The sequence below is a fragment of the Sceloporus undulatus genome, chromosome 4 (assembly GCF_019175285.1).
Source record: "Sceloporus undulatus isolate JIND9_A2432 ecotype Alabama chromosome 4, SceUnd_v1.1, whole genome shotgun sequence".
Taxonomy (NCBI): domain Eukaryota; kingdom Metazoa; phylum Chordata; class Lepidosauria; order Squamata; family Phrynosomatidae; genus Sceloporus; species Sceloporus undulatus.
The window spans coordinates 221,260,887-221,285,353 of NC_056525.1; the positions used below are offsets into that span (position 1 = coordinate 221,260,887).

The 24,467-nt window shown below is 37.3% G+C and overlaps 1 protein-coding gene across 10 annotated transcripts in view; it reads left to right on the forward strand.

The window, feature by feature from the left end:
- Nucleotides 1-24,467, forward strand: part of VPS13B (vacuolar protein sorting 13 homolog B) — a 485,868-nt gene that overhangs the window by 32,143 nt on the left and 429,258 nt on the right. For all 10 annotated transcript variants that reach the window (XR_006103742.1, XR_006103744.1, XR_006103743.1 and 7 more), the window contains exons 4-6: nt 16,403-16,520; nt 17,767-17,934; nt 18,436-18,617. Coding sequence is in view for 7 of the 10 variants with exons in the window: in XM_042465703.1 (XP_042321637.1) it covers nt 16,403-16,520; nt 17,767-17,934; nt 18,436-18,617 (468 nt within the window). In the remaining 3 variants the exon portion in view is untranslated. The remainder of the gene's footprint in view (nt 1-16,402; nt 16,521-17,766; nt 17,935-18,435; nt 18,618-24,467) is intronic.

A 24,467-nucleotide genomic window follows, 5' to 3' on the forward strand; every position in this document is an offset into this window, starting at 1 on the left:
GCTTAAAGGAAGCAGTTGTGAGGCCTTTGCTGAAAAGCCACCCCTGAATCCCACTACAGTGCGTCCGTGTCATACGTGGGCACATTATACACTGCTTTCAGCATATGCTGAAAGCAGTGCTGCTTCTTCTGGCGCTGTGCCACCGCACCACAAGCACAAGCCCCATTACTTGCAATGGGGCTCAAGCATGTTTTTTGTTTTACGTGAATCCCCCGCGTAAAACAAGGGCGCACTGTATAATATATAATTATCAGCCAGTGTCCAACTTACCATTTTTGGGCAAGGTATTGGAATGTGCAATGGCTTCCCAACTCCAGGAGTTTCTGGATGAAACGGATTATCTAAATCCATTTCAATCTGGTTTCAGGCTTGGCTATGGAACAGAGGCAGCCTTGGTCACCTTGGTGGATGACCTACACAGGGGACTCGACAGGGAGAGTGTGTCCCTGTTAGTACTGGTGGACCTCTTAGTGGCTTTCTTAGTGGCTTTCATTACCACCAGTCGTGGTATCCTTCTGGGCTAGCTCACTGGCATAGGATTGGAGGTACTGTTTTATAGTGGCTCCATTATTTCTAGGATGGGTAAACCCAGATGATGGTGCTGGGGAACTCCTGCTTGATGCCCTGGCCATTGGCCTGTGGGGTCCCTCAGGGTTCTGTTTTGCTCTTTATACTTTTCAGCATATACATGAAACTGCTGGGTCATTGGAGTTTTCTGGTGCAGTGCCACCAATATACATTATCCAATTCTACTACTGTACTTCTTTCCACCTCAATCAAAGGAGGATGTCCTGATCCTAAACCAGTGATTGTTAACAGTAATGGACGAATGAGGGCAAACAAACTGAAACTTATTCTAAACAAGACAGAGGAATTGGGGAATAGTGATCCAGTCTGTGTGAGAGGGGGTTATGTTCCCCCTGTTAGCAGTTTGGGGGTACTCCTGGACTCAGCTTTGAACTTGGATTCCCAATTCTATGCAATGACCAGGAGTGCTTTTGCACATTTAAAACTTGTGCACCAACTGTGCCTGTTCCTTGAGACTCTGGTTCTGGCATCGGGAGTACACACCTTGGTTATATCCTGTTTGGACTACTGTAATATGCTCTACTTGAGGCTGCCCTTAAAGAGTGTACAGAAACTTTAATTGGTCCCAAGAGTTACAGCCAGACTGTTAACTGGGGCAAGTTACAGAGACCACACAATGCCCCTGTTGAAACAGGTCCAGCGGCTGCCAGTTTGTTTCTGGGCACAATTCAGAGTTCTGGTTATGACCTATAAAGCCTATATGGCTCAGTCCCGGGTTATTTGGCAGACTGTATCTCCCTGTATGCATCGGCCCAGGCTCTGAGATCATCAGGAGAGGCCCTTCTTTCAGTCCCCCCACTATCACAAGCACAGCTGGTGGGGACATGAGAGAGGACAACACTGTAAATGTAGTTTTTACAGTTAGTTCTTGTGAAGAACATAGAGAATAATAATAATAATAATAATAATAATAATAATATTTATTTGTATACCGCCCTCTGGCAAACCAATCCGGGCGGTTAACAACAGTAAAATATAAAATATGACAATTAAAAACACTTTATCCCTCCCCCCCTTAAGACAGTATTAAACAGTATAACATATTAAAAACACAATATCAAGGATAAAAACAGCAATTAAAACTAAAAACCCTGATATCCCTCTGTTGATCCTCAACCATCTCTAAGATGGGGCCACGGGAGGAATGAGGGAACCTGGGCCGGGATGGTTAATCTGGAAAGGCCTGCCGGAAGAGATCAGTACAGTAGATGCAATTTTTATAGGACTATGGAACCGGTATAATTGGTTAAAAAGAATTAAAATGGAGAAGAGAGCATCTCCTTAGACCCTGCCAACACCAAAGAAGCTAACCACCAGTGAGAGAGGCAAAGTGGACTGGGAAAGCATGCAAGAACTAAGAATTACCAAGTGCAATGTAGTTGGCATGGCACAAGTCCTTCTGTAGCAGCTTTCAAATAACACTCTTAATTTTAACCATTGTACTAAAAGCAGCAGCTAGTACAGCACTTGTAATGCACTCTGTAATTCATACAGAAGTTATGAGGTACCCTGAAGTAAAGAATTCACAGGTTTTACTGTTCCAGCTTCAACAGCGCTTTCCCCTTGGGAACCAGAATCTCTGGGCCCTTTGCCAGTGGTTAAAGCTTTGTCTCAGGTTGTCCAGGGCAACATGGATCTCTCTAGGCAATTAAGGAAGCAAGGTGGTTTGACAAGAGTAACAGAAATCTGGTCCTAAAAACATGGATTAGACATTTACAGCAGAAGGCTGATAGTGCTGAGAAATAATTACAAGGACTAAAGTTGGAGATCAAGTGAATCCTTTATGCGCCCTCCCATTAAAAAACTATTTTATGCATTTGGAAGGGATGTATGTTCCCTTGCCCCTTTTCTATACAGGGCTTGAATGTCAATGGCACTATATAAATAAGTCATAATCATCATAATCACTGGTTAAATTTAGAGTTGAGCAACAGTGAATATCAGGAGTGTCCAAGCAAAAAAGAAAGAGAAACCTACAGTTGTTTCCCAAGCTGAAACACAGTACATATTTCAAAACAAACAGTACAAAGGACCCAGTGCCTCTGAGGCTGGTCACATGATGCATCAAAAAAGAAAAAAGAAGAAGAAAGGAACATTTTTTTGTGGGTTTTTCGGGCTATGTGGCCATGTTATAGAACAGTTTATTCCTGATGTTTTGCCAGCATCTGTGGCTGGCATCTTCAGAGAAGGAACAGTTGTTCAACTCTGGATGATGAAAAGAAATGCCATGGAAATCTTTGGTTACTTGATGGAGTAAAGTCTAACTGGCTACACCCAGTAAGAGCCATGGTATGGGAAACAGGTACTAGTGCGTAAAACTAAAGAGGTGCCCAGGTGATACCATAATAATTCTCACATGTCTGGCTGGTGGGAATGTTCCAGGGTTGATAAATAGTCTTTTCCAGTACTCTGGATTGGCTAGTGTACAATTATCCTTGTGGGTCAGCTGTCTTGATGGTATTTTGGCACCCACGTAGGCATCTATTGTTTGCATAGTTTGGTTAGAACAACTTTCTTTCCTCTAACTTAGTGGTTCTCAACCTTTGGTCCTCTAGATTTTTGAGACTTCAACTCCCAGAATTCCTGAACAATGAGCATACTGACTGGGACTTCTGGGAATTGAAGTTCAAAACATCCAGTGGCCCAAAGATTGAGAACCACTGTAGCTAACTAGTGGAGGACACACATGTCCAGTTACTGTCTGGGGTAGTTGTTGTCCTCTTGAGAGCCTTCCAATTTTCACGTAGAATCTTAAAATAATTTGATGGGAACTACTTCTGAGTAGAAGGACCACCTGTTGCCAGATTTCAAACCTGAAGGAATCATCTTAGACTTTTCAGACAAAGAATCTAAATCCACTTTAACACTGTAACAGATTTGACAAGACACAGTCCAAGAAGATATCCAACCTAATGCCAGCGTACTATCCAACCTAATCCAGCCTAATACCAGAGTACTATCCCTTTATTGTGGCCTCTACAGTTTCACTTGGAGTTTATGACTGGCAGTGCGAATGAAAGATGAAGTTGAATCTGGGACACGTTTTCTGCTTTTTAAAACTAAGAAGCAAACAAAAAATTAAATTTGTTTTTTGGGGGTGTTTTAATATTTTAAAAAATCCAATTACCCCATTTTTATCATGCTGGTTCTCACAAACAACTTTAGGGGTGCATTTGACCAATGAGATATGCTTTAGCACCCAAGTTGTAGCTAGTATCAGGTAATCTTTTGGAATATTGATTCACAGGATACCAGATTCTTTACTGATCTCTACTACCTAATCATTAGGACCTAAATACTGTAAAGGCGTAGATCCTGTCTGATCTTGGAAGCAATGAGAGGTCAGCCATGATTAGTACTTGGATGGAACACCACCCATGAATACCAGGAGCTGCAGGCAATATTTCAGAGGAAGGAACTGGCAAAACCACCTTGTAGTAAGAAAATCCTTTGAAATTCATGTGGTCATCACAAATTGACAGGCAACTTGAAGACAGACAGACAGATACACACACACACACACACACACACACACACACACACACAGAGCGAGAGAGAGAGAGAGAGAGAGAGAGAGAGTGCATAATCAACTCCAGAATCTGTTTAGCTTAGAATCTGTTCCCATAAACTTGTTTACAGTTTTGGACTGTCCTCATGTTCAAAATGGAAACCCCTCTAGACTGATCTGTTGCCTGCTTAGGCTCATAATCTATCTTGAACAGGACCTTGAGAAGATTCTGTTTTTCTAATGGAGGGTTGTTTATCTGACCATGGTTTATGTTCCTTTCTTAATGGGATGTGGGCTTCAGGATGTAAGTGTAGCAGTCTGTTGGTAAAGCTGTTCCAAAATGGGTAACTTCAGTGCAGGCAAAGCTTCAGTATTCAACTCATTTGAGAATAACAATAACATATCTTATAAGAAAATATAATATATGCTAGCTTCCATACAATATGTCCTGTCAAATGTCGTTGTCAACATGAAAGGCAACTCCCTGTTTCTAACTGCATTTTTCAACATATCCTGTGAATAGCCATGATGTATACAGTTCGTTAAGAAGTTGAACATAAATAAATACAGATTTTTTTAATGTGAAGGAAGTCGATAATTTTTAAATGGTGACGGCAGTGACTTGTTGTGTGGGAGAATAATTTAAGTTTTGTTACTGCCTTTTGAATTTGGGATCTGCCAATGAAACCGTTTTACTTCTGGCAACTCTCAGTGATAGAACTGAGCTTTATGGTGTTGCATATACAGTTGACTGAAATGCTGCCATGAGATGCCTGTGGGAGTTCTTTTCATACTCATTGGTTTGGCTGTCACTCAGAGAACTGCTTTCAAAACTATTTTGGTGAACTCAAGGATCATATGAATAATGAGTCACATTGTAAAATTGAGTAGCCTGCAACTCTTCAGAGACACAACTGCTTGTATTGAGGGGATCACATCAAAAGCAGATACTGGAGCACTAAGGAAAATATTTGCATTTTCAACTGCATTTTCAGCCAGCTCCTTGCCCCTTGTCTTTGCTAAATTGTAAAACCTTTTTTTTAAAGCGGCTACTCTTCTCTGAGTGACAAGCACTTCAACCTAAACATTAATTTCTACATAGTTTATGTATAGTCTTCCACTTTGATTTTGTGTGTGTGTGTGTGTGAGGGATGCTTCTGCCATAAAATTGTCGGTCGTCATGTAGTTTCATAAAGCAGCTATTTAAAAATATTAAACTTTTGGGCCAGGATCCAATGGTATACATTTATATCTAATGTCAGTGGAATTATTCCCTTCCTGTAGCCCTCCAAGATGCCAAAGCCCTGTGCACAGTAGGCACAGAATCAAATGAATCCACAGAAGGGTGCTACAGGATTCTGTACTTTGGTTGTAGTCCTGCACACTTAGTTGTGGGACTAAGTCACTTTCAGTTGTGGAAGTAAACTCAAGGGCTACTTTTGAGTAGACACATATAGGATTGCAATGTGGCCATTTTTGGGGTTATTTTAGTATTTTTAAATGGAGAAGGGAAGGTCCCGACAAATTTGAAAAAAACAAACAGTTTTTCCCCCTGGGGTTTGCCCTCAGAAAATTTTGTTGTTGTTGTTGTTGTTGTTGTTGTTGTTGAAAGAAATGATTTTTGAATATTTTCGTTCAGAGTTATGAATAAGTGGATGGGAAGACTTTAAAGTAAAAAATGTACATTATCTAATAATTGCAATTCCTGGTCTTGGCATCCTTTTCTGTCCTTTTTGTTGGAATGAATGGTTTATGTATGTTTGATACCATGGCAGTATAGAGGAGGGGGGAAATTACCCATCTATTTTACTAATGTTAATGGTTTCTTCTGTTTTTTTTAAAATCATTTTTTATCTCCTCTTAATAAAGTGGTAAAACCAAACAGGTTCTTTAAACCTGAGGACCTTATAGGCCCATTTGTAACCAAAGAGAAGAAAAACCAGCCACCCTAAAACAAAACAAAACATTAAAAAAGACATTCAATTTTGTAACAGTTGTCTGACTTAACTGTATTTTAATATACCAAACATAATTTTATCCAAAACAAAATTGTATAATTGTATAATTATATATAGAATACATTTTATGATCCTGAAGTAATAAAATGATTTCCAGTCTGTAAAGGATTCCAGTATTACATTTTTTTCTAAAAATGTATATCTTTCTGGAAAAATGGGTTTCCCCCACCCAAGGCATCAAAATTCTGTACTTCTGATTTTAAGGTTTTATCACATGTGCTTTAAATTAATTATATTATTCAAATTTTAATTCTGTTTCATTCATCACATCTGTTTATCTCATTTGGATTTTAGACAACTGAAAATACAGAGCAACATTCTTAACAGCGTTCTCAGCCAGTCATTTTTGGAGAGTACGGTACTAGGAAAAAATATATGTTGGTCCTAACCTTTTGCTAAAGAAACATATATTATTTAATAGCCAATACTGTATTGCATAATTCAAGGCTTTTAACTCAAATTTTTATTTTTTTACAAATTTGCATAAATATCTCTATTGCAACATGACTGTGTTACTGTATTGTGTATTATATTCACCTACTCTTCCCAAGATTGGCAAATGTTTCAGTTTCCTCTTTCATTTAAATAGCATTAATGAACGGTTGATATAAGATCATTCTCCAGAACAATTTTTACAAGGATTTTCATTGTGTTTTTTTACCCGTATTGCTAAATCTTGTGGAGTGTTTTTACTTTTTGTTGGAGGAATATGATCCAGTACTTTTAGGGATATTTTAACTATAATTATTTTGTAGGCTTTTGTTTTGTTTTGTTGTTTTTGGGGGGAGAAAAAAGGCTACCAGAAATGCAGGCATCCCATTAATTTTCTATTGCATTAGGGACATTACTATCTATGGGAACCTAGAAGCATAGGAAACCTGAAGCTGAATTAGAAACGCATATTGTTTTTAAAATCTTGTAGAGATTGTTGGACATATTGCATCCAACATTTTGAATGGGGTTGTGTTTCTACTAGGTTCAATTTTGTAATTATTTTGCTGTTTTGGCCAAAATAGAAAGGACTTTTTCTGCTGAAGGATCTCCTTTTGTCAATGAAAATAGGGGTTGATTCCAAAATTTAAGTCCAAAATAGAAGCTGTTCTCCAGGAGCTGGTTTTTAGGTGGCATAGAGGGCTGAAGCAGGGAGGGGAAAAACGCTCTGTTGTGTGTTTTCAATTTAAAATATCTTAAATATAATCTTAGCAGACGTATCTTATTGTAGCTTTATGTTGCATCTATAGTAGATATTTAGCCAAACAATATTCATAATATTAAATTATTTTTGCTACATTAGTATGAAGATACCTAGCCTGTTTTTAAAGTCCAAAAACTAACTCCAATTATTTATTATTTAGCATATTTGTTCTAATGTAGTGTAGTTTTTGGATGAGAAAACTATTTTTTGATAGGAAGAGTTATTGCTAGATGCACAGGATAGCAATCTACTTCATATTGTGCAGTAAGAGTAGTATCTCTTTAATATATATTGTTCAAAACACATCTGCATCCATTTTTGTCTTATTACATTATGACACCGAAAAACCTTACCTGGATCCTGGTGAAAATCTCACTGTTCCTGGTTTGAGTTAGCAAAGAAGGTTCCTCTGTCTTTAATGTATTGTATAAGGAGCCCTGGTGGCGCAGTGCGTTTAAATATCAGTATTACTGTAGCACAGTTGTGTGTTCAATCCAGGGCTCCATGATTTTGACTCAGCCTTTCATCCTTTCGTAGGCTGACAATAGAGTACCAGCTTATTGGGGGCAGTGGCTAAGACTTTGTGTAAACCCTTTAGAGAGTGCTGAGTTCATGATAGCGGTATAGAAATATCAATGCTAAATGCTATTTTATGAGTTTCTCTCTTAACTTCATTGATATCCTTTCAGAGGGAGGTAGTTTACTCGTTTGCATAGCAGCAGGTTCAAAACTGTGGGCTTCACTATTGTTGATGAAGAATAAGCTTTTTGGAATGTGCAAAAAACTCTTAGGCCTGTTACAGACAGCCAAAATAAAGCTGTTCGGTCACAGTGGAGGTTGTTGTTTCAATGATGTATGCTCCTAAGGTCCAGAAGTCGCACCAAAGTCACGCTCCAGTCTGGAGCGTGACTTTGGTGCGACTTCTGGACTCTTAGTGACGCATACATCATTGAAACTCTTATACATTAGCAATATTTTCCAGGTTTCCCTTTTTGAGAAAAAAAAAATAAATTACAATTTTGTTATGTTTTAGGCTTAACAGTGTTTCTGTCTTTCTTTGTCTCCAGCCCCCCCCCCCCCCCCCCGTTTTTACAAACTATTTTTAGGTGAATCAGCTACTCTATATGTCTAATCATAGTTACCACTATTTGTGTTATTTGCTTGAGGTACCAAACTGGAAAACTCAATTTTTGATTTTCTTTTGTAATTGTGTGGTTATTGTTCTTTCTATTTACATTTGTAACTTTTGCACTGGACTTTGCCCTTAGGGAGAATGTTTTATTATGATTATTGGATTGTTTTCACTTCGCCTTCTATTTCTATTATTGATATTGATATGCATCAGCTCTCTCTGTCCATGGATTCTGCATTCCACACATTAGCCATCCACTAAAATTATCAACATTAACAAAAATTCCATAAAGCAACCTTGATTTTGCCATTTGGTTATAGGTGCCCATTTTGCTACACTGTGTTATATGGGACTTGGCATCTATAAATTTTCAAATTCCGTGGTAGCGAAGGGCCACTGTACATTCCTTTTTCAGTACCTTCTGATTTTATTTACTGTAATTGTTATTGTCCTGAATTTTTTCAGCCTATGTATTTGTTTTCATAAAACAACGCATTCTCGTATCACTTAGACTACCTTTTTTCGCTTGTTGTTTAAAACTATGGCGGTTTCTATACCGCCCAAAAGTACGTGCTGGGCACATACTAGGGTTAGAAAGGGGCGTCCTTTCTGGACACCCCCCCAACCCTAGTACATGCTGAGCACGTACAACATGGCGGCGCCCATTCTACATGGGCGCCGCCATTTTGACGTAGCGCACACACCATTGGCGCTTTGCAGTGTCATAAGGGCGGCTTTTTGCGGCTTCTTTTTGCTGTGCCGGGGAACCACGAGGTTTGGCCACTGCGGTTCCCTGGAGCAGCAATCACGGGCGCCGGCAGACCGCCCTTTTGGGCGGTCCGGAAAGTGCCTTTGTTAAGGACAAACCAATTTTTTGTTTTCTTTTTTCCACAAACATTATCCTTATAAGTGGCACTATATATGCAGTATTTCTACTAAAATACTAATATATGATTGCAACAAGAGCTCTCTAAATTGTATACTGTAGGTTGAGGGGTATTGTGGTGTCAAAATAAAACATTAATAATACTTGATTATCTGTTCATAAGGAGCATGACAGTCTGTATGACTGTGCCTATTCATCCAGGAAAGACGTCTATGGGTTTACAGGATGGATATCATGTGGATAATAAAACATTATAGTTACTCTATGAAGCCCATCATTGCAAGCAGCTGTTTAATGGTTTTTAAAGTATCATTTGTATTTTTTAAATATTGTGGTAAAAAAATTAAATTTCAACATTGTTTATGTGAACCATATTAAATACTGCGTCTTCTCAACAAACATTTGGATGGAAAGAGTCCATCTGTGTAAAGACTGCTATATGAAATGAATGCTTAACTAAATTCAAATTTTGTAGGTCACAATGGAACTTTCCTCCTTTCTACTCCTCATTTTGCCTGTACTGTAACTCTTTATGTTACTCCAAAACCAATTCTCCAGTGCTATTTGTGGGATAAATTGGTGGGTTTGGAATGGCAAGGAGAGATCTCCTTTGAGTTCCTCTGGATTCCAGCATTCTCCCAGTGGAATCCCACTGCTGGATCCTGTCTTCTTTAACTAGAACAAGTTAAAATATATAATGATAAAATAATTGCTGTGTTGTTAATGTTCGACTTTGTCTTGGATATATACTGTTGCTAAAAGAGGTCATGATATAATATAGTTGTATGTTTATTCTATGGCTTGCTTTAACTTGAAACACTCCTTTCTTTCCTCTGTAGATACTGAATATTCCCTGAGCTGCTTCAGTTTGGCATTATATGAGAAAATTAAGAGATGCTTCCAAATTTTCACTTTCCCACACTTTCTTCTCTTCCCATGTTACATATAAATCTTCTCTGTCCTGTTGACCCTGACTTCCATATAATTAGTGAACTTAGTTGAATTCTGTAATTCAGTTTTTATCCTTTTCAGAAACCCTTCCCACTCTTGGTTTATCTGAAATCAGTTCAGCCTTACGTATTGCCATTTCTCATTTGCCGACTACATTATTGTTTCGTCTTTTGTTAATGGTATACAAAGGGATCTTGCAGCACCTTTGAGACTAAGCAGGTGAAAGATGTTGTAACATAAGCTTTTGTTGACTTGGTCTATTTCCTCAGATGCGTGAAGTGAACTGATGCCAAGGAAGGACCTTTATAATCAAACTGTATGAATAACCATAGAAATGCAGAACTTTGGTCTTTGAGGGTCAAAGGAAAGGAGGAGGAAAGATGTTGCTTAAGGCCAGGGTTATTGGATGACTATATCAATGGTGGAGGGTGTTGTGGAATGTGGCGTGTGCAGGCTGGGAACCAGAATAGAGATATGATCTACTGACCAACCTGAGGCTGGGGTGTTCACCATAGTTACAATATCTTTAGTGTGCCAGGAAGCCATTGTCTCTGTTCAACCCACTGTTGATGGATTGGAGTTTATGGGATATTCCAATTCAGCTATTTCTCTTTCCAGGCTTTCTTTGTAGTTTTTGTTGTTGTTCAAGGATAGCTGTCCTGTTTTTGTTTTTCATTTTCATGCAGTATGATTATAAAGATCCTTCCTGGACATCATCTGAGGAAGTAAACCAAGTCTACAAAAGCTTATGCTATTACATCTTTTGCCTAGTTAGTCCTAAAAGTGCTACAAGATCTTTTGTATACTGAAAATCCAGACTAATACAGCACTGGACATGCTTTTTTGTTAATAGTACCTGATAAAATGAAATTATATATTTATTTGCCACAAGTATGCCATAATTAACTGACTTGTTCAGTAGTATAAGAAAGATGTGAGTGATGGTTTTATGTTTGCATTAATATATTAAATAGAGAGCCAGCATGGCATAGTGGTTTGAGTGTTGGACTACGACTTTGGGGACCAGGGTTCGAGTCCCACTCAGTCATGAAACCTGCTGGATGACTTTCCTTGGGCAGGTGAAATGCTCTTAGCCTCAAGAGAAGGCAATGGCAAACCGCCTCTGAACAAATCTTGCTGAGAAAAGCCTATAATAGGTTCACTTTAGGATTTCCATAAATCGAAAATGGCTTGAAGACAGACAACACACAAACACAATATGTTAAAGCCTTGTGGGTATCATTTTGAATATTTTGGTAAGATATTTACTCTTAATGTATAAAATTCAGATTGTTCAGTAACATTTATTTTTATGCCTTGTGTTACCTATTTGAATTGTAGTATTGAAGACTGAATTTAATCCAGAACAAGTCATGTAGCATGGCTCCCCAAAGTTGTCTCTGTAGTCAAAGGATCCTATAGAATGGGGGGTGAGGTGGGGGGACGTGTTTTCCCAGACACAGGGATCACCTTTTAAACCATTGTATTGGCTCTTGAGTTACACAGTTCTGAAAGCAGGTTGGCAAATAGATGCATCCTCAGAGAAGATGTAAATAAAGTTTGAAGGAACTGGTCATTTTCACTTAGACAAAGTGATAAAGGAGCAGCATCATTGAGATTTTTAAAATTTTCTCGCTTTTAATTTTCTCACTACATTACAAAGTATCTTCTCATAGAATGGCATCCATTTAGCCTTTTTTTGGTGTGGAATGTTTGCCAGCTGAAAGGATTTCTTATCCTTTTAGAACCACTGCCACCATCATGAAAATGGAGCTAGCCATATAATTCTCTATTCACTTCCTCTTGCAGCCAAAAGGAGAAAAGGCTTCTGCTTCAGTTTAATTTTAACTGAAATCAACTGAGGTCTCATCTGACCTCTAAAACTGTGGATGATCTTAACTATACTTAATGGAAACAAACAAGGTTCATGGGTTCAGGTTCAATTAAATATGGAACTAGAAGCTTCCCTCTTAAAACTGTGCTGAGGGACATGCTAGTCCGAGGCTTGTTGCAAGAGATTCTTATGGAATGCCGAACCATGGTTTACTGTTATACCTTAACTAGCCCAATGAGCATTTATTTAACAGAAGTTCTTCTTGAGCCTGACTGAACTTCTGCTTTTCACATTTAATTAGAAATGCAGGCAGTTTCACAGAGTTTTACTGTTTAAACTGATAATCTAAGTAGAACCCTACTGCAAAGAAAAAAATAGGTATTGGGTTTTTGCTGAGATGCTCCTTGCTTGTATTTGTAACTGCTGTTTCTCTTTATTTTTTGTATTGAATAAGGATTTTACAGATTTAGCCAAATCACTGTCTGAAATCATAGCATTTTGAATTTGAGCTAATATCACAAATAATATATAAGTCTTGTTATCACGTTGTTCACCTGCCAGATCAGGAAGAACTTGTTGCTATAATGACACTAGCAAAGGAGTTAGTTCACTGGTTCTCAACCTTCCTAATGCCGCAACCCTTTAATACAGTTCTCATGTTGTGGTGACCCCCAACCGATGGTCTTAGTTCCTAAGACTGTCTGAAATATGTGTTTTCCGATGGTCTAAGGCGACCCCTGTGAAAGGGTTGTTCGACCCCCCAAAGGGGTCGCGACCCACAAGTTAAGAACCGCTGAGTTAGCCTGACAATGCCTGTTGAAATACTGAAAGGTAGTATTGTTAAAGGATGGCAGTCAAATTAGGAATGGAAGGTCAATTACAAGTCTGAAATAAGTATGATGCCTTCCACATCTAGTTCTATTTTTCATCATCTGATACATATTGAAGAGAAACCTTACTTAAATAGCTGAATGGGGGAAAAAGGTAATGCATAAGACCTTGGTAGAAACATTTTCAGAAGACATGTTTGTAACTAGTTTGAAACGAATTTCAAATCTTAAAGTAGGCATACACTCTGATTTGTGTTGAACATATTTAATGTTGGTGCAAACAGCTGAGGGTAGTAGGAGAACTTTTCTGTGGGAGTTAGAGGCTATGGAAGTGAGTTCATGATTTTGTGACTGTCATCTGATCTTTAACCATGTTTAATGGCCTATTAACAATGTGCCTTCACCTCGCTGTGTACTGATCAGGATTATGGGCTCACATTATTTGAAGTTAATGTTACTTAAAGTGCCACTTTGTGAATTATATATATATTTCAATATAGCATTAACATGTTTAAGGTTTTCAGAGTACTGTACTGATTATCATTTTCCCAAATGTCTATATTTTCATAACTGTGCTTTAGCTTTTGTTATTGGTTTTGGCAGCAGTTTAACAGAAATAATCTTGTTTTCAGCTATTTGATTTGTATATAATCCAGCACATTTTATTTCATGTTAAGCCGCTTAAAAATGCTACTTGTCTGCGCTTGTGACTAATGAAGGAATTACCAAGGCCTGACCTTATTAAATATTCATTGCCCTCCACCTGCTGCTACTTAAACATTAAGATAGGGAAGAAATTACTTGGAAGGTCAAATAGGAAGGCTGTACACTGGCAGTGGTCCTCCTAAATGCCATGTACACTTCAGTCTCACATCTCTTCAAAAATCTGTGAAATGTATTAAGAAACCTGTAACCCAGTAACCCAATAAAAAATTAACAGGACAACAAACTAATATGTTTTGGATACAGTACTAAACCATAATTAACAGTGATTCATTAAACAAGGATCTGGCTTGCAGATGTTCAGACATTTCATTTAAAGTTAATTTGTTTAATTTGCCACCTTTGTAGACATCCTATTGCTGTACCAAAGTCATTTGCAGTGCTCAAGTCTTGTTAAGGTGTCACTACTTCATCCTTCTCGTAATACTGGTTCACAGCAGAAATGGCCTGAGGAACACTTGCCTCCGTCTGGCATCTTTGATTATGTGCACTTCAGGCACAGTTTTGTAATATGCTTTACACTGGACTACCTTTGTACCAAGTTCAGAAATTTTAGTTACGGTAGTTCAAAACATTGCAACCAGATGGATCTAGAAGTAAGCATATCACACCAATATTAAAATCGCTCATGGCTGCCAGTTAATATCCGAGCAAAATACAAAGTGATAATTATTACCTATAAAGCCTTACATGATTTGGGTTCAGGTTACCTATGGGATCACCACCTCCCATATAATACGCCCCATATACTCAGATCCTCTGGGGGACTACATTGGCAACTGTCACTCAGGGGACCTTTTCGTCAGTCACCTCTAGACTATGGAATGACTTGCTGAGAGAGATTTGATAGCTAAACATGCTGTCTGAATTTAAAATGGTATTAAAGACCTGTCTCATCCAGCAGGCCTACCTAGTTGATTTTAAACAATGAATTTTAAATGGGTATCTTTTCAATTTCATGTTTGGATGACATATTTAATGTGACCAACGGTTGTGTTTTAACCAATGTGTTTAAATGGTTTTCTGTGTTTTAATCTATGTTGTATGCTGCCTCGAGTTTTGGGAAGGGGGTGGATAAGAGAGAAAATTTATTATTACTATATTATTATAGTTATTATTATTATATTGTTATACTCTCTCAGCCTCAGAGGATGGCATTAGCAAACCTCCTCTGAAGAATTTTGTCAAGAAAATCTCACGATAGGTTTGCCTTAGGGTCACCATAAGTTGGAAACAACTTGAAGGCATACAACAACATGATCTGAATGTAAAGGATATCACTCCTTTTCCTAGGACCACTTTCATTTTCTGCTCCAGTTTTGGCATTTTTTGGCAATCCACGCAGCTTGTGGAAAGACCCAGAGACAAAATAAATGGATCCTGGACCTACTGAAATTGCCCCCCCCCCCAAACAAAAAGAAAAAGAAGCAAACTTTAGCAAATTGTAAGTCTCAATTAGAGTAGATCAACTGAATTGTTAGGTAGCTGACAAGTCAACATTTATGTAAGTACTGTATTATTAATTCAGTAGGTTTACCCTAGTTGGGGCTAAGATTCAGATTTTTTAAGTGTCTATGTCATGGTAGTATCTTAATAACAGGGAAATTGGACAATGAATTATGACAGAATTGCATTGTAAACCAATTAAAAGAAAAATCTGCTTAGTTATTTCAGATTTAGGCACTTAGAAGTGTAATTTAGTTTTTGGAGTAATTCCTACAATTACTGAGAATCTGTTATGAAATCCTATATTAGAATTCAGCCTAATAAAAATGGCTTTTGAAATGGAAAAATATAATTTGCATTTCTTAAACTTTAAAATGTTTGTCATATGGTGTAACCTAGATTTATTAGACTGTAGTAGTTTTAGTGCAATTTGGCTGGAAAGTTTGTCATGACATCAGTGTAATCTCTATGCAGTATGTGATTTCAGTTGGTTCCAGTGTTAAATATTTTCATAATTATGCTAGTTTTGGCAGTTAACTTGGAACTTTTTCACATCTCTTCTAATGAACATGTTTTATTTCTGGGTTTGGGAGCAGCCACATGTGTTTCAAAAATTAATTGTGTGTTTTCAGAGTTAACACTGAACAGAAATATGTATGACTACAGTTTCCTTTGACAGAAAAAGGTCTAAAAAGAAACATAGTTCTTGCAAGGTCATTGCCACATTGTTCTACAAAAGTGTTAATACTCATTGTTTTATTTTTTTTAAAAAAGCTTTTGAATAATCTTTGTAGTTAGAAAATTGGTATTCCTAATAGTGGATGAATAAATGTCATTACCTTCGTTATTCCATATGAATTTCACGTTGCATCTACATGCATGCATTGATATTTCAATAAAGACTAACTTCTTTTCAACTCTGGAAATGCAGATTTGTTAAACAGGTATGAATATATCTAGTATAAATATGTAATGAACGGTATTGAAGTGGAAAATACACTAACAGAAGAATTCAGATATAGCTAAGACATATACTGTAGATATAATATTTTTTTATTTCAAAAGCTAGATACATAAGATAGCTGGGACAGAAACATGGTTTGAAACACACACAAACCATCATCCCCTCTGTGTGTGCAGAATCAGTAATATGAGTTGCAGAAATTTAGTGTTTTTTTAAAACTGATTCAGACAATTGGCAAATAATTTTAAAAAGCACAGGTAATTACAACTTGTTACATTGTTTGCATTTTTCTTGTCTGATTATGAATGAATTTGTTGCATTTTATAGGATGACCATGAAAGCTGTGGTTCCAGTTCAACAAATCGTAGTACCTCAGAAAGTACAAAAACAGCAGTGAAACCAAGAAGAATTCAGCAGGCTACCCCTGACCCTGATTTGCCACCAGGTAGTTTGTTATATAAATTGTATATTGTGGTACTCAATAACAAATGTAATAACAGAAATGAAAGCACAATTCCTTTTGCTTTTAGCAAAGTGAAATGTATCCTCTCTCAAACTCATGCTGGTTGGAGAGTACGCTGTTTAACTGAACATAGTGTGGAATGTGTTTCATTGTATAAGTGGAGCATTATGTAAGGTTTTGGAAGCCAGTGGTTTATTCCTTTCTGTTGAGCATTTAGGTCAAAATAACTCCTAAGTCATTTAGCAAGCCCAAGGCATTACTTTTATATACCTTTATCTTTTCATTGGCCTTCTGTGTCAAAGGGAAGTGGTAGAAGGATATCTGTGCCCATAGACATTTTTTGTTGCTTGAAAATGGGGGAAGAAGATGATCATAGGCACCTTTTTTTCACACAAACTTCTCAAAGGTGAGGTTAGCCATGTTGTTACTTTATCTGGCTACAAACAGCTGGTCTCCTTTTTATCTTTTGCCTGAATTATGAAATCTTCCTGACCCTTATTCATTGCCCTGAGAGGCTGGGATGGTAAGTAAATGTGACACAACTTTCTTTCTAGTGGCACCTTGACTGTGGAAGATCCTCTTGAGAGAAGTCAAGCTGGCTCCATCCCTTTTGAGCTTCTGGCAAGCTGTTAGGACTTCATTATTTTGTATTACCTTCAGTCATTAGACACTCTGACTGTTTTAACCGATATAATTTTTTTAAACAACAACAATTTTAGTCTGTTTTAAAATACTTTTATCTGTTATGTATTATCTCAAGGACACTGGTAAACTCAAAAGTGATAAATGCACGTTTCATATAAATAAATAAAATGACTATCTTAGAGAGAAATTTGTCTTGAAGTACTAGTTGAAGGTCACTGGCATCAATTGTTAATGTCCACTTAAAATCATATTGCCTTCAGATTGTAACATTGGTCTTGCTACTTCTAGAGCTTTCTTTAGTATGTACATCAATTAGCAACATGTTTCTCGGTGTGTGGATTATTTAGTGGCTTTTATTTGTTCTTTTGGTACAGGTTAACCTGAAAACAGGGGAAAACCTGTATTCAGGTTACTCAATATAGAAAACCTATATTCAGGTTACTCACTACCAAAAATCTTTGTTTTTGTTTTGTCTAAACGCTGTCTCCTAGACTAGCACATTTATTGAACTCATTTTTGTATCTGGCAATTTGCAAATGAGGCTCCTAAATAAAGGATTGATAAATTTGTATTTCTTTTTTAGGATATGTGCAGAGTTTAATTTGGCGTGTTATAAACAATGTCAATATTGTCATCAACAATCTCATACTCAAATATGTTGAGGATGATATTGTTCTTTCAGTCAATATCACTTCAGCAGAATGTTTTACAGTGGATGAATTTTGGGATCGAGCGTTCATGGACATATCTGGTAAGTATCTGGTAAGAATTAGGGAAGTGCAGGTTGATCTGTTGCCTAGAAGCTAGTTACTGCTGTTTATTTACTTATTTTATTTATATACCACTTTTTTCCTGAGATGGGATCTAATGTGTCTCTCAACAGATTAAATAAAAATACAGCTAGAAATTGTCATTCTAATTAAATAAGGTAACCTATTTTTTTAAAAACAGTAATTTAAAACATTTTCACCTGAGAATATATTCTTAGAATATGAGGCACTGCAAAAGGAAGTGTTAACCTTCCAGATTCTATACTTAGTTTTTACACTGACTATACCAGGTAGCAAGATGTATGTGAAACTCCTATTGCAATTTCTCTGGTGTTTCACACAGCATTGTGGCATGTATTAAAATAGTATGGTCCATTTATTGTGTATCTGATAATTATTCAGCAGTGTGAAAAGCATATGAGTGTATGTCTACTATTTGCTTTATTTAAACAGCAGTCTTTTTATTTTTATGTTTTTCAAAGCAACTGATTTGGTACTAAGGAAGGTGATAAATTTCTCTGACTGCACCGTTTGCCTAGACAAGAGGAATGCCAGTGGTAAAATTGAATTTTATCAAGATCCACTGCTTTATAAGTGTTCATTCAGAACTCGTCTACACTTCACATATGATAATCTTAATTCTAAAATGCCATCTATTATTAAAGTAAGTACCTTTCCAGATCCATTTTATGTTTCATGCATGAATAATTCTTCAATGTATACCCCTAACTCCTTAATAATTGTGGTCATCAGAGAGAGAATTTCTGTTCTTTAGGGATTCTTTATTTCTGAGCTTCCTGATACATATTAAAAAACATGGGTCTGAATTCAGTTGTTAGTCTCAAACAAGGCACAAAGTCCAGTTGCTAGTTCGAACGAGAGTACATTGGTTGAATCAGTGGGGTTGATATAAATATTGACTTACCAGTACATTGGTCTAGTAAAGTGCCATTTCTTTTTTAAATATAGACTACCAAGTAATTATTAGATAGTTAAAGCCATTCAGTTTCGTTCATTTTCAGTTTGACAAGTCTCAGACTGCTTCTCAGCCACAACCTGAACTATTATATGGAGCTGCTGGATCACAGTTTTTACAGTATCAGTGTTTCTTTTTTGGGAAATTCATCTTTATTTGAGCTTTCTTCTCAGGGTTGGTGTTTCTCTGAAATAACTAAGTATTAAACAGCTTGGTTATTAGTTCTGAACAAATTAGTTTATACTGCAAGAAAATCCTAGAATTGCTTCCTCTTTTAAATACAATTGTCTACATACTAACAGATTATAAATGAAGTATATTTGTATTTCAATAACACTGGAGTTGTTAAAAAGAGATGATAGTCATTTAAAGAAATTTGTGTTTAGTAGCTTCTGAAGCAAAAATAGGTCACTGTATAGAATTATGATTACCGTATACTCGTGTATAAGTCAACCTCATGTATAAGTCGAGAGAGGGTTTCAGGGTCAAAATCCTGGATTTTGATATGACCCATGGATAAGTCGAGGGTAAAACTTAGGGAGCCATAAGGAAGAATGGAAAGGGGGAAATACCACTTCCGTCCATTTCCTTCTCTGGTCCTCTAGGAAGCAAGTGAATTTAAATCAAGATTTGTTTCTACAGGAAGCAAAGGCTTGCAATACGGACCAGGCAATTGTTTTTCAATGGGGAGTTTTCTCCATAGGAAGCCAAGGCTTGCAAACAGAACAGGCAAGTGATTTTCAATGGGGAGTTTTCCCCATAGGAAGGAAAGCCTTGCAAAGGGACCAGGGAAGGAGAGCATTGCAAAACGGACCAGGGAAGGAGAGCCTCGCAAAGGGACCAGGGAAAGAGAGCCTTGCAAATGGAGAAGGGAAGGAAAGACTTGCAAACAGACCAAGCAAGTGCTTTTCAAAGGGGAGTTTTTGTGATAGGATAGGAAGGAAAGGCTTGCAAATGGACTGGAGGGGGAGGAATTCAATTGAAATTGGGGCACCAGGCTTTCTTGCTATAAGACCTTTCTAAGCACTATTGCTGTGTTGACCCTTCTATAAGTCTACCCAAGATTTTAGGGGCAATTTTTGGGCATAAATTTCTCGACTTATAGTCGAGTATATACTAAAATAAGCTCTTACATAAGCCATTTTTCTTTGACTATATCTGTCCATTGCACATAAGTAGAAAGTTAAATCTTGTCCTTGTCTCTCTTTTAAATGTGCCACGTGATTGATTTAAATGAGGAATGAGATTCAGACATGGATTTGATTATCAAGTTTTATGCCAAGTTTTAGCAGAGAGGAATCTTTTATGGTTAAATCATAAACTTCTGATAGTATATAATGGAAACATTGACACTGTCTTCACTAGTGTCAATTTGTGCTGTGGTTGAATTCTATGCTTTCCTTTTTTTCGTACTTGTAGAGGTGGTTTTAATGAATTATGGATTTCCATAAATTGTAGCCAGAAAACATGAAATAATATATAGGTTGCCTATTTATCTTTGTAGGTGGTCAAAAATACTCTTTGTCAAAGTACTGTTTGGGTTTTTTAATATGAGAGTATATAACCTGTTTTGCAATTAAAACTAAAATTTGACTTAGATATTTATCAGTTGAAGATTCATATTAAAATTGAATTTAATTGCTTGCTTCTGAACCTGATCCAGTGCATACTGTATATACTCAACTATAAGTTGACCTCACGTATAAGTCGAGGGCATGTTTTGGGGCCAGAAATATAGATTTTGCTATGATGCATGGATAAGTTGAGGGTAAAACTTAGAGGCATATAGCAAAGGTTCTGAAGGAAGAAGCAAAGTGAAACAATGTCAAAGTATTTACAAAATTCCAGCAGGCATATGTGCTTAGTCTTAAGGCTGGCTGGATGCGAGAACACAGAGGGTAAGTGCTTCTAGGATGGATTATACTCTTGCTTTTCACCAGGGGATGGCTCCTTCTTTTAAATAAGAGTTAAGATACTGTACTTACATTGACCCGTGGATAAGTCGACTCAGTTTTTTTGGGTCCATTTTTTGACCTGAATTTCTAGACTTCTCTCTCTCTCTCTCTCTCTCTCTCTCTCTCTCAACCCTTGCCGGTGGCTATTATACCACCGCCAGCATAGCTCACATCATTAGGGTACGCAAGCCTCTCCCCCACGACAAGGGGGTGTCAATGGAGAGGTCTAGACTTATACATGAGTATATACAGTATTTATTTACTCACTTTATATTTTGTCTTTCTTACAAGGCAGCTTATAATTAAACAGAACAAATTCTCTTAATACATAAAATAAGCCAAAGCCTAAAAAATCTGTAACATAACTTAAAAACATACCAGTGAAAGACAGTACAGAACGTACCCAGCTAGAAGCCCTTCTGCAACAAGCCGAAGGTCAACCTGAACAAACAAATCTTTACCAGTCAGCAAAGGCAACAAGGTGACAGTCTAACTTTCCTTAGAGATGAGTTCTTTAACCTGGGAATGGCCAATAAGAAAGCCATTTTTTAAAAAGTCAGAACTGAATCTTCCTAGGTTTAATATGAATATAAATAAATACCTTTCAGTATATAAATACCTTTCATTATTTATAAGGTTGTTGTCTCATCACAATTGAGTCATTTAAACCGACAGCTTCAGAAAATGACTTCAGCCTTGGGAGCCTCCTCAGTTTGTTCGGTGACAATATCTTTAGTAAGGTATTAGCATTGGTTCTTATGACAGCTTCAGGCATCAGCTTGTTTCCAGCACCAAGATCATCTTGCACAATACCATAGTCAAAAGACCATTTGGTCTAGAAGAGTTCCAGTTCAGTTCTGATGTCCTTGTACCAACAGCTCTCCTCCTCCATTAGCCTCAGGCAAGGCAATATCTCTCCCCTGGGAGCAGAAAGCCAAAAAGATACCCTCTTGTTAGACACCCCTACACAAGATGAACTGCCAAAGAAAGAAAGAAAGAAAGAAAGAAATCAAGTTGAGAACAAGTCAGAGCATGGCCTTTGTTTTCCTACCAAAACTCTCTTTTTATAAAAATGATCAGTTTGAAGTGAATGCATACAAATGACAAAGGTCTGTTGGTTGGTGTTGAAGTGTCTCCTCCATTTGAAGCAGAAAGGCCTGGTCTTGGCTGCATTGAAGTTCTGCTTGGCAGTCAGTATTTTGTACCGTATAGGGAAGTTTACTATAGCTTCATTGGTCAAACATCCCTTGCTGAAGAGGTTCTTAAAAGGCTTTCTTCACTTGTACCTTCACTTGTGCTCTTAGAGTGGACAGATTTTACATACAGACTAAGTAGTTCACTGCTCTCATGTGACCTTGTTGCCTAAAAAAGTCTTAGCATTCCATATGGGGCAGGGCATAACCATGCCTACTTTTCTAACTAAGCCTGAGAATGCAGTAGAAAAATCACTATGTTCTCTGGATGTTAGAAGACTTCTTATTTTATAAAGTATAAGCAGATAATCTATTTTTTCTGTGTGGTATTCATTTCTAAAGCTATGTTTTATGGTATCCCACTGCCAGAGCTGTGCCAGATTGCTACATAAGACCAGCCCTCAACATTTAAGAAGCCTTGCCATTTGATTATTAGTGCAGGGGGAGACACCATCTTTAGTTAAGCAGTGCTTTCTTTGCTTTTGGCATGATCTGTCTATTACTACAGTGAGCTGTTTACTAATTTTTGTCACTCAAAGATATCACAAAGAAGAAAAACAGACTGTTTACCTATTACTGTGGTTTTTCAAGTGTGAATGTGTGAATTCACAAACCTGCTTTTTGTCACTTCCTATTTGGATTAATTCCAGCAAATGGCAGAACTGTGGGGATTAGTTTTGGTACACCCAGGCTTGTGCAGTTGGAACAAGAGATGGGCTTCCCACCCAAATCTCTGATGGTTCCTTAAGAGGCCCTGCACTTGTGCAAAACCCATTTGTGTGAGTTCACATGTGACTGCTCCAAGAACCATAGTTACAGGTTAGAAGCCTTTGCCTATAAGCCAAATGTACAGTTAAAGTCTATCATCTCTGAGTATTTTTAAATATTGCTTTCCTATCATTTTGATGCCCTGTAATTATAGCATATTAGAGTCCTCCCCCATCTGTCTAGAAGAAAATAATCTATGGTATGTTCAGTTTTTACCATGAATGCATGCAAGTCTAAAGTGATGGGTACAAATGTAGACAAATTTTAATGAAAATAATTCATACAGTTCAGTGCTCAAGCTATGAAATCTGTTGAAATTATTATGTGACTGTACAGTTTTTGCATCACTGAACCATTATCCTGCATTATATCTCTGTTGATGCAGTCTAGAATTACATTGGCCTTTTTAGCTGCCGCATCGCACTGTTGACTCATGTTCAACTTGTTGTCTACTTGAACTCCTAGATCCCTTTCACATGTAGTCTCTTTAGGCCAAGTGTCCCCCATCCTATTTCCATGCCTTTCATTTTTCTTCCCTAAGTACAGTACCTTACATTTTTCTGTGCTGAATATCATTTTGTTAGCTTTGGACCAGCTTTCCAGTTTATTCAGGTAATTTTTAATTTTGATCCTGTCCTCTGGGGTGTTAGCTACTCCTCCTAATTTGGTGTCATCTGCAAATTTGATAAGTATGCCCCTAATTCTGTCATCCAAGTCATTGATACAGATGTTAAATAGCACTGGGCCCAGGACAGAATCCTGTGGCACCCCATTGTTGAGCACTGTTTGGCTTCAGCCAGAGAACCAATTACAAATCCATGTAACAGTTGCCTTGTCTAGCCCACATTTTACAAGCTTGTTTCCAAGAATGTCATGGGGAACCTTGTCAAAGGCCTTATTGATATGAAGATATACTATATCCACAGCATTCCCTTCATCTATCAAGCTGGTAATTTCATCAAAAAAAGAGATCAGCCTTAAGGGCATCTACCAGTATATTAAAACATACTGCATTTGGATGACAAACAGTGATTCAAAGGAGAATATAATTTTGTTTGTGGATTGGATTTTTATGGAAAAACTGTCAGTTTTTTCTGTATTTCAAAACTCATTTATGCATTAAAGGTTTGGTTGCCCTTTTTAAAGACATTAAAACTTGGCAATAAGTGCATGGAATTATTCTCATATGCTTGTACAGTACTTGTTTAAAAACTGCCATATTGTTTCCTTTACTTTAAATCTGAAGTATGTATGTTTGATAGACTTTATTTGATAGTTTTTATCCAGTTGAATAACTGATTCTTATACAAATTGAGTATTCCTTACTTGGAATTCTGGAATCCAAAGTACTCCAGAACAAACAAACAAAAAATTCTGAGGTACAACTCAAGTAGCAGAGTATGCACCTGTACTGTATTTGTGAGGCTGGAGAGAGATGCAAGGATTTGTGAAATGTTGTGAATCAACACACTGCCATTTCACAAGCCCTCAGTCTCTTTTCCGTCTCATTATGTATATGCAAATACAAGTATTCCAAAAATCTGAAAAAAATCCAAAGCACAGAACTCTCCTGATCCCAAGCATTTTGGATAAGGGATACTCAATCTGTAATTGAATATGCT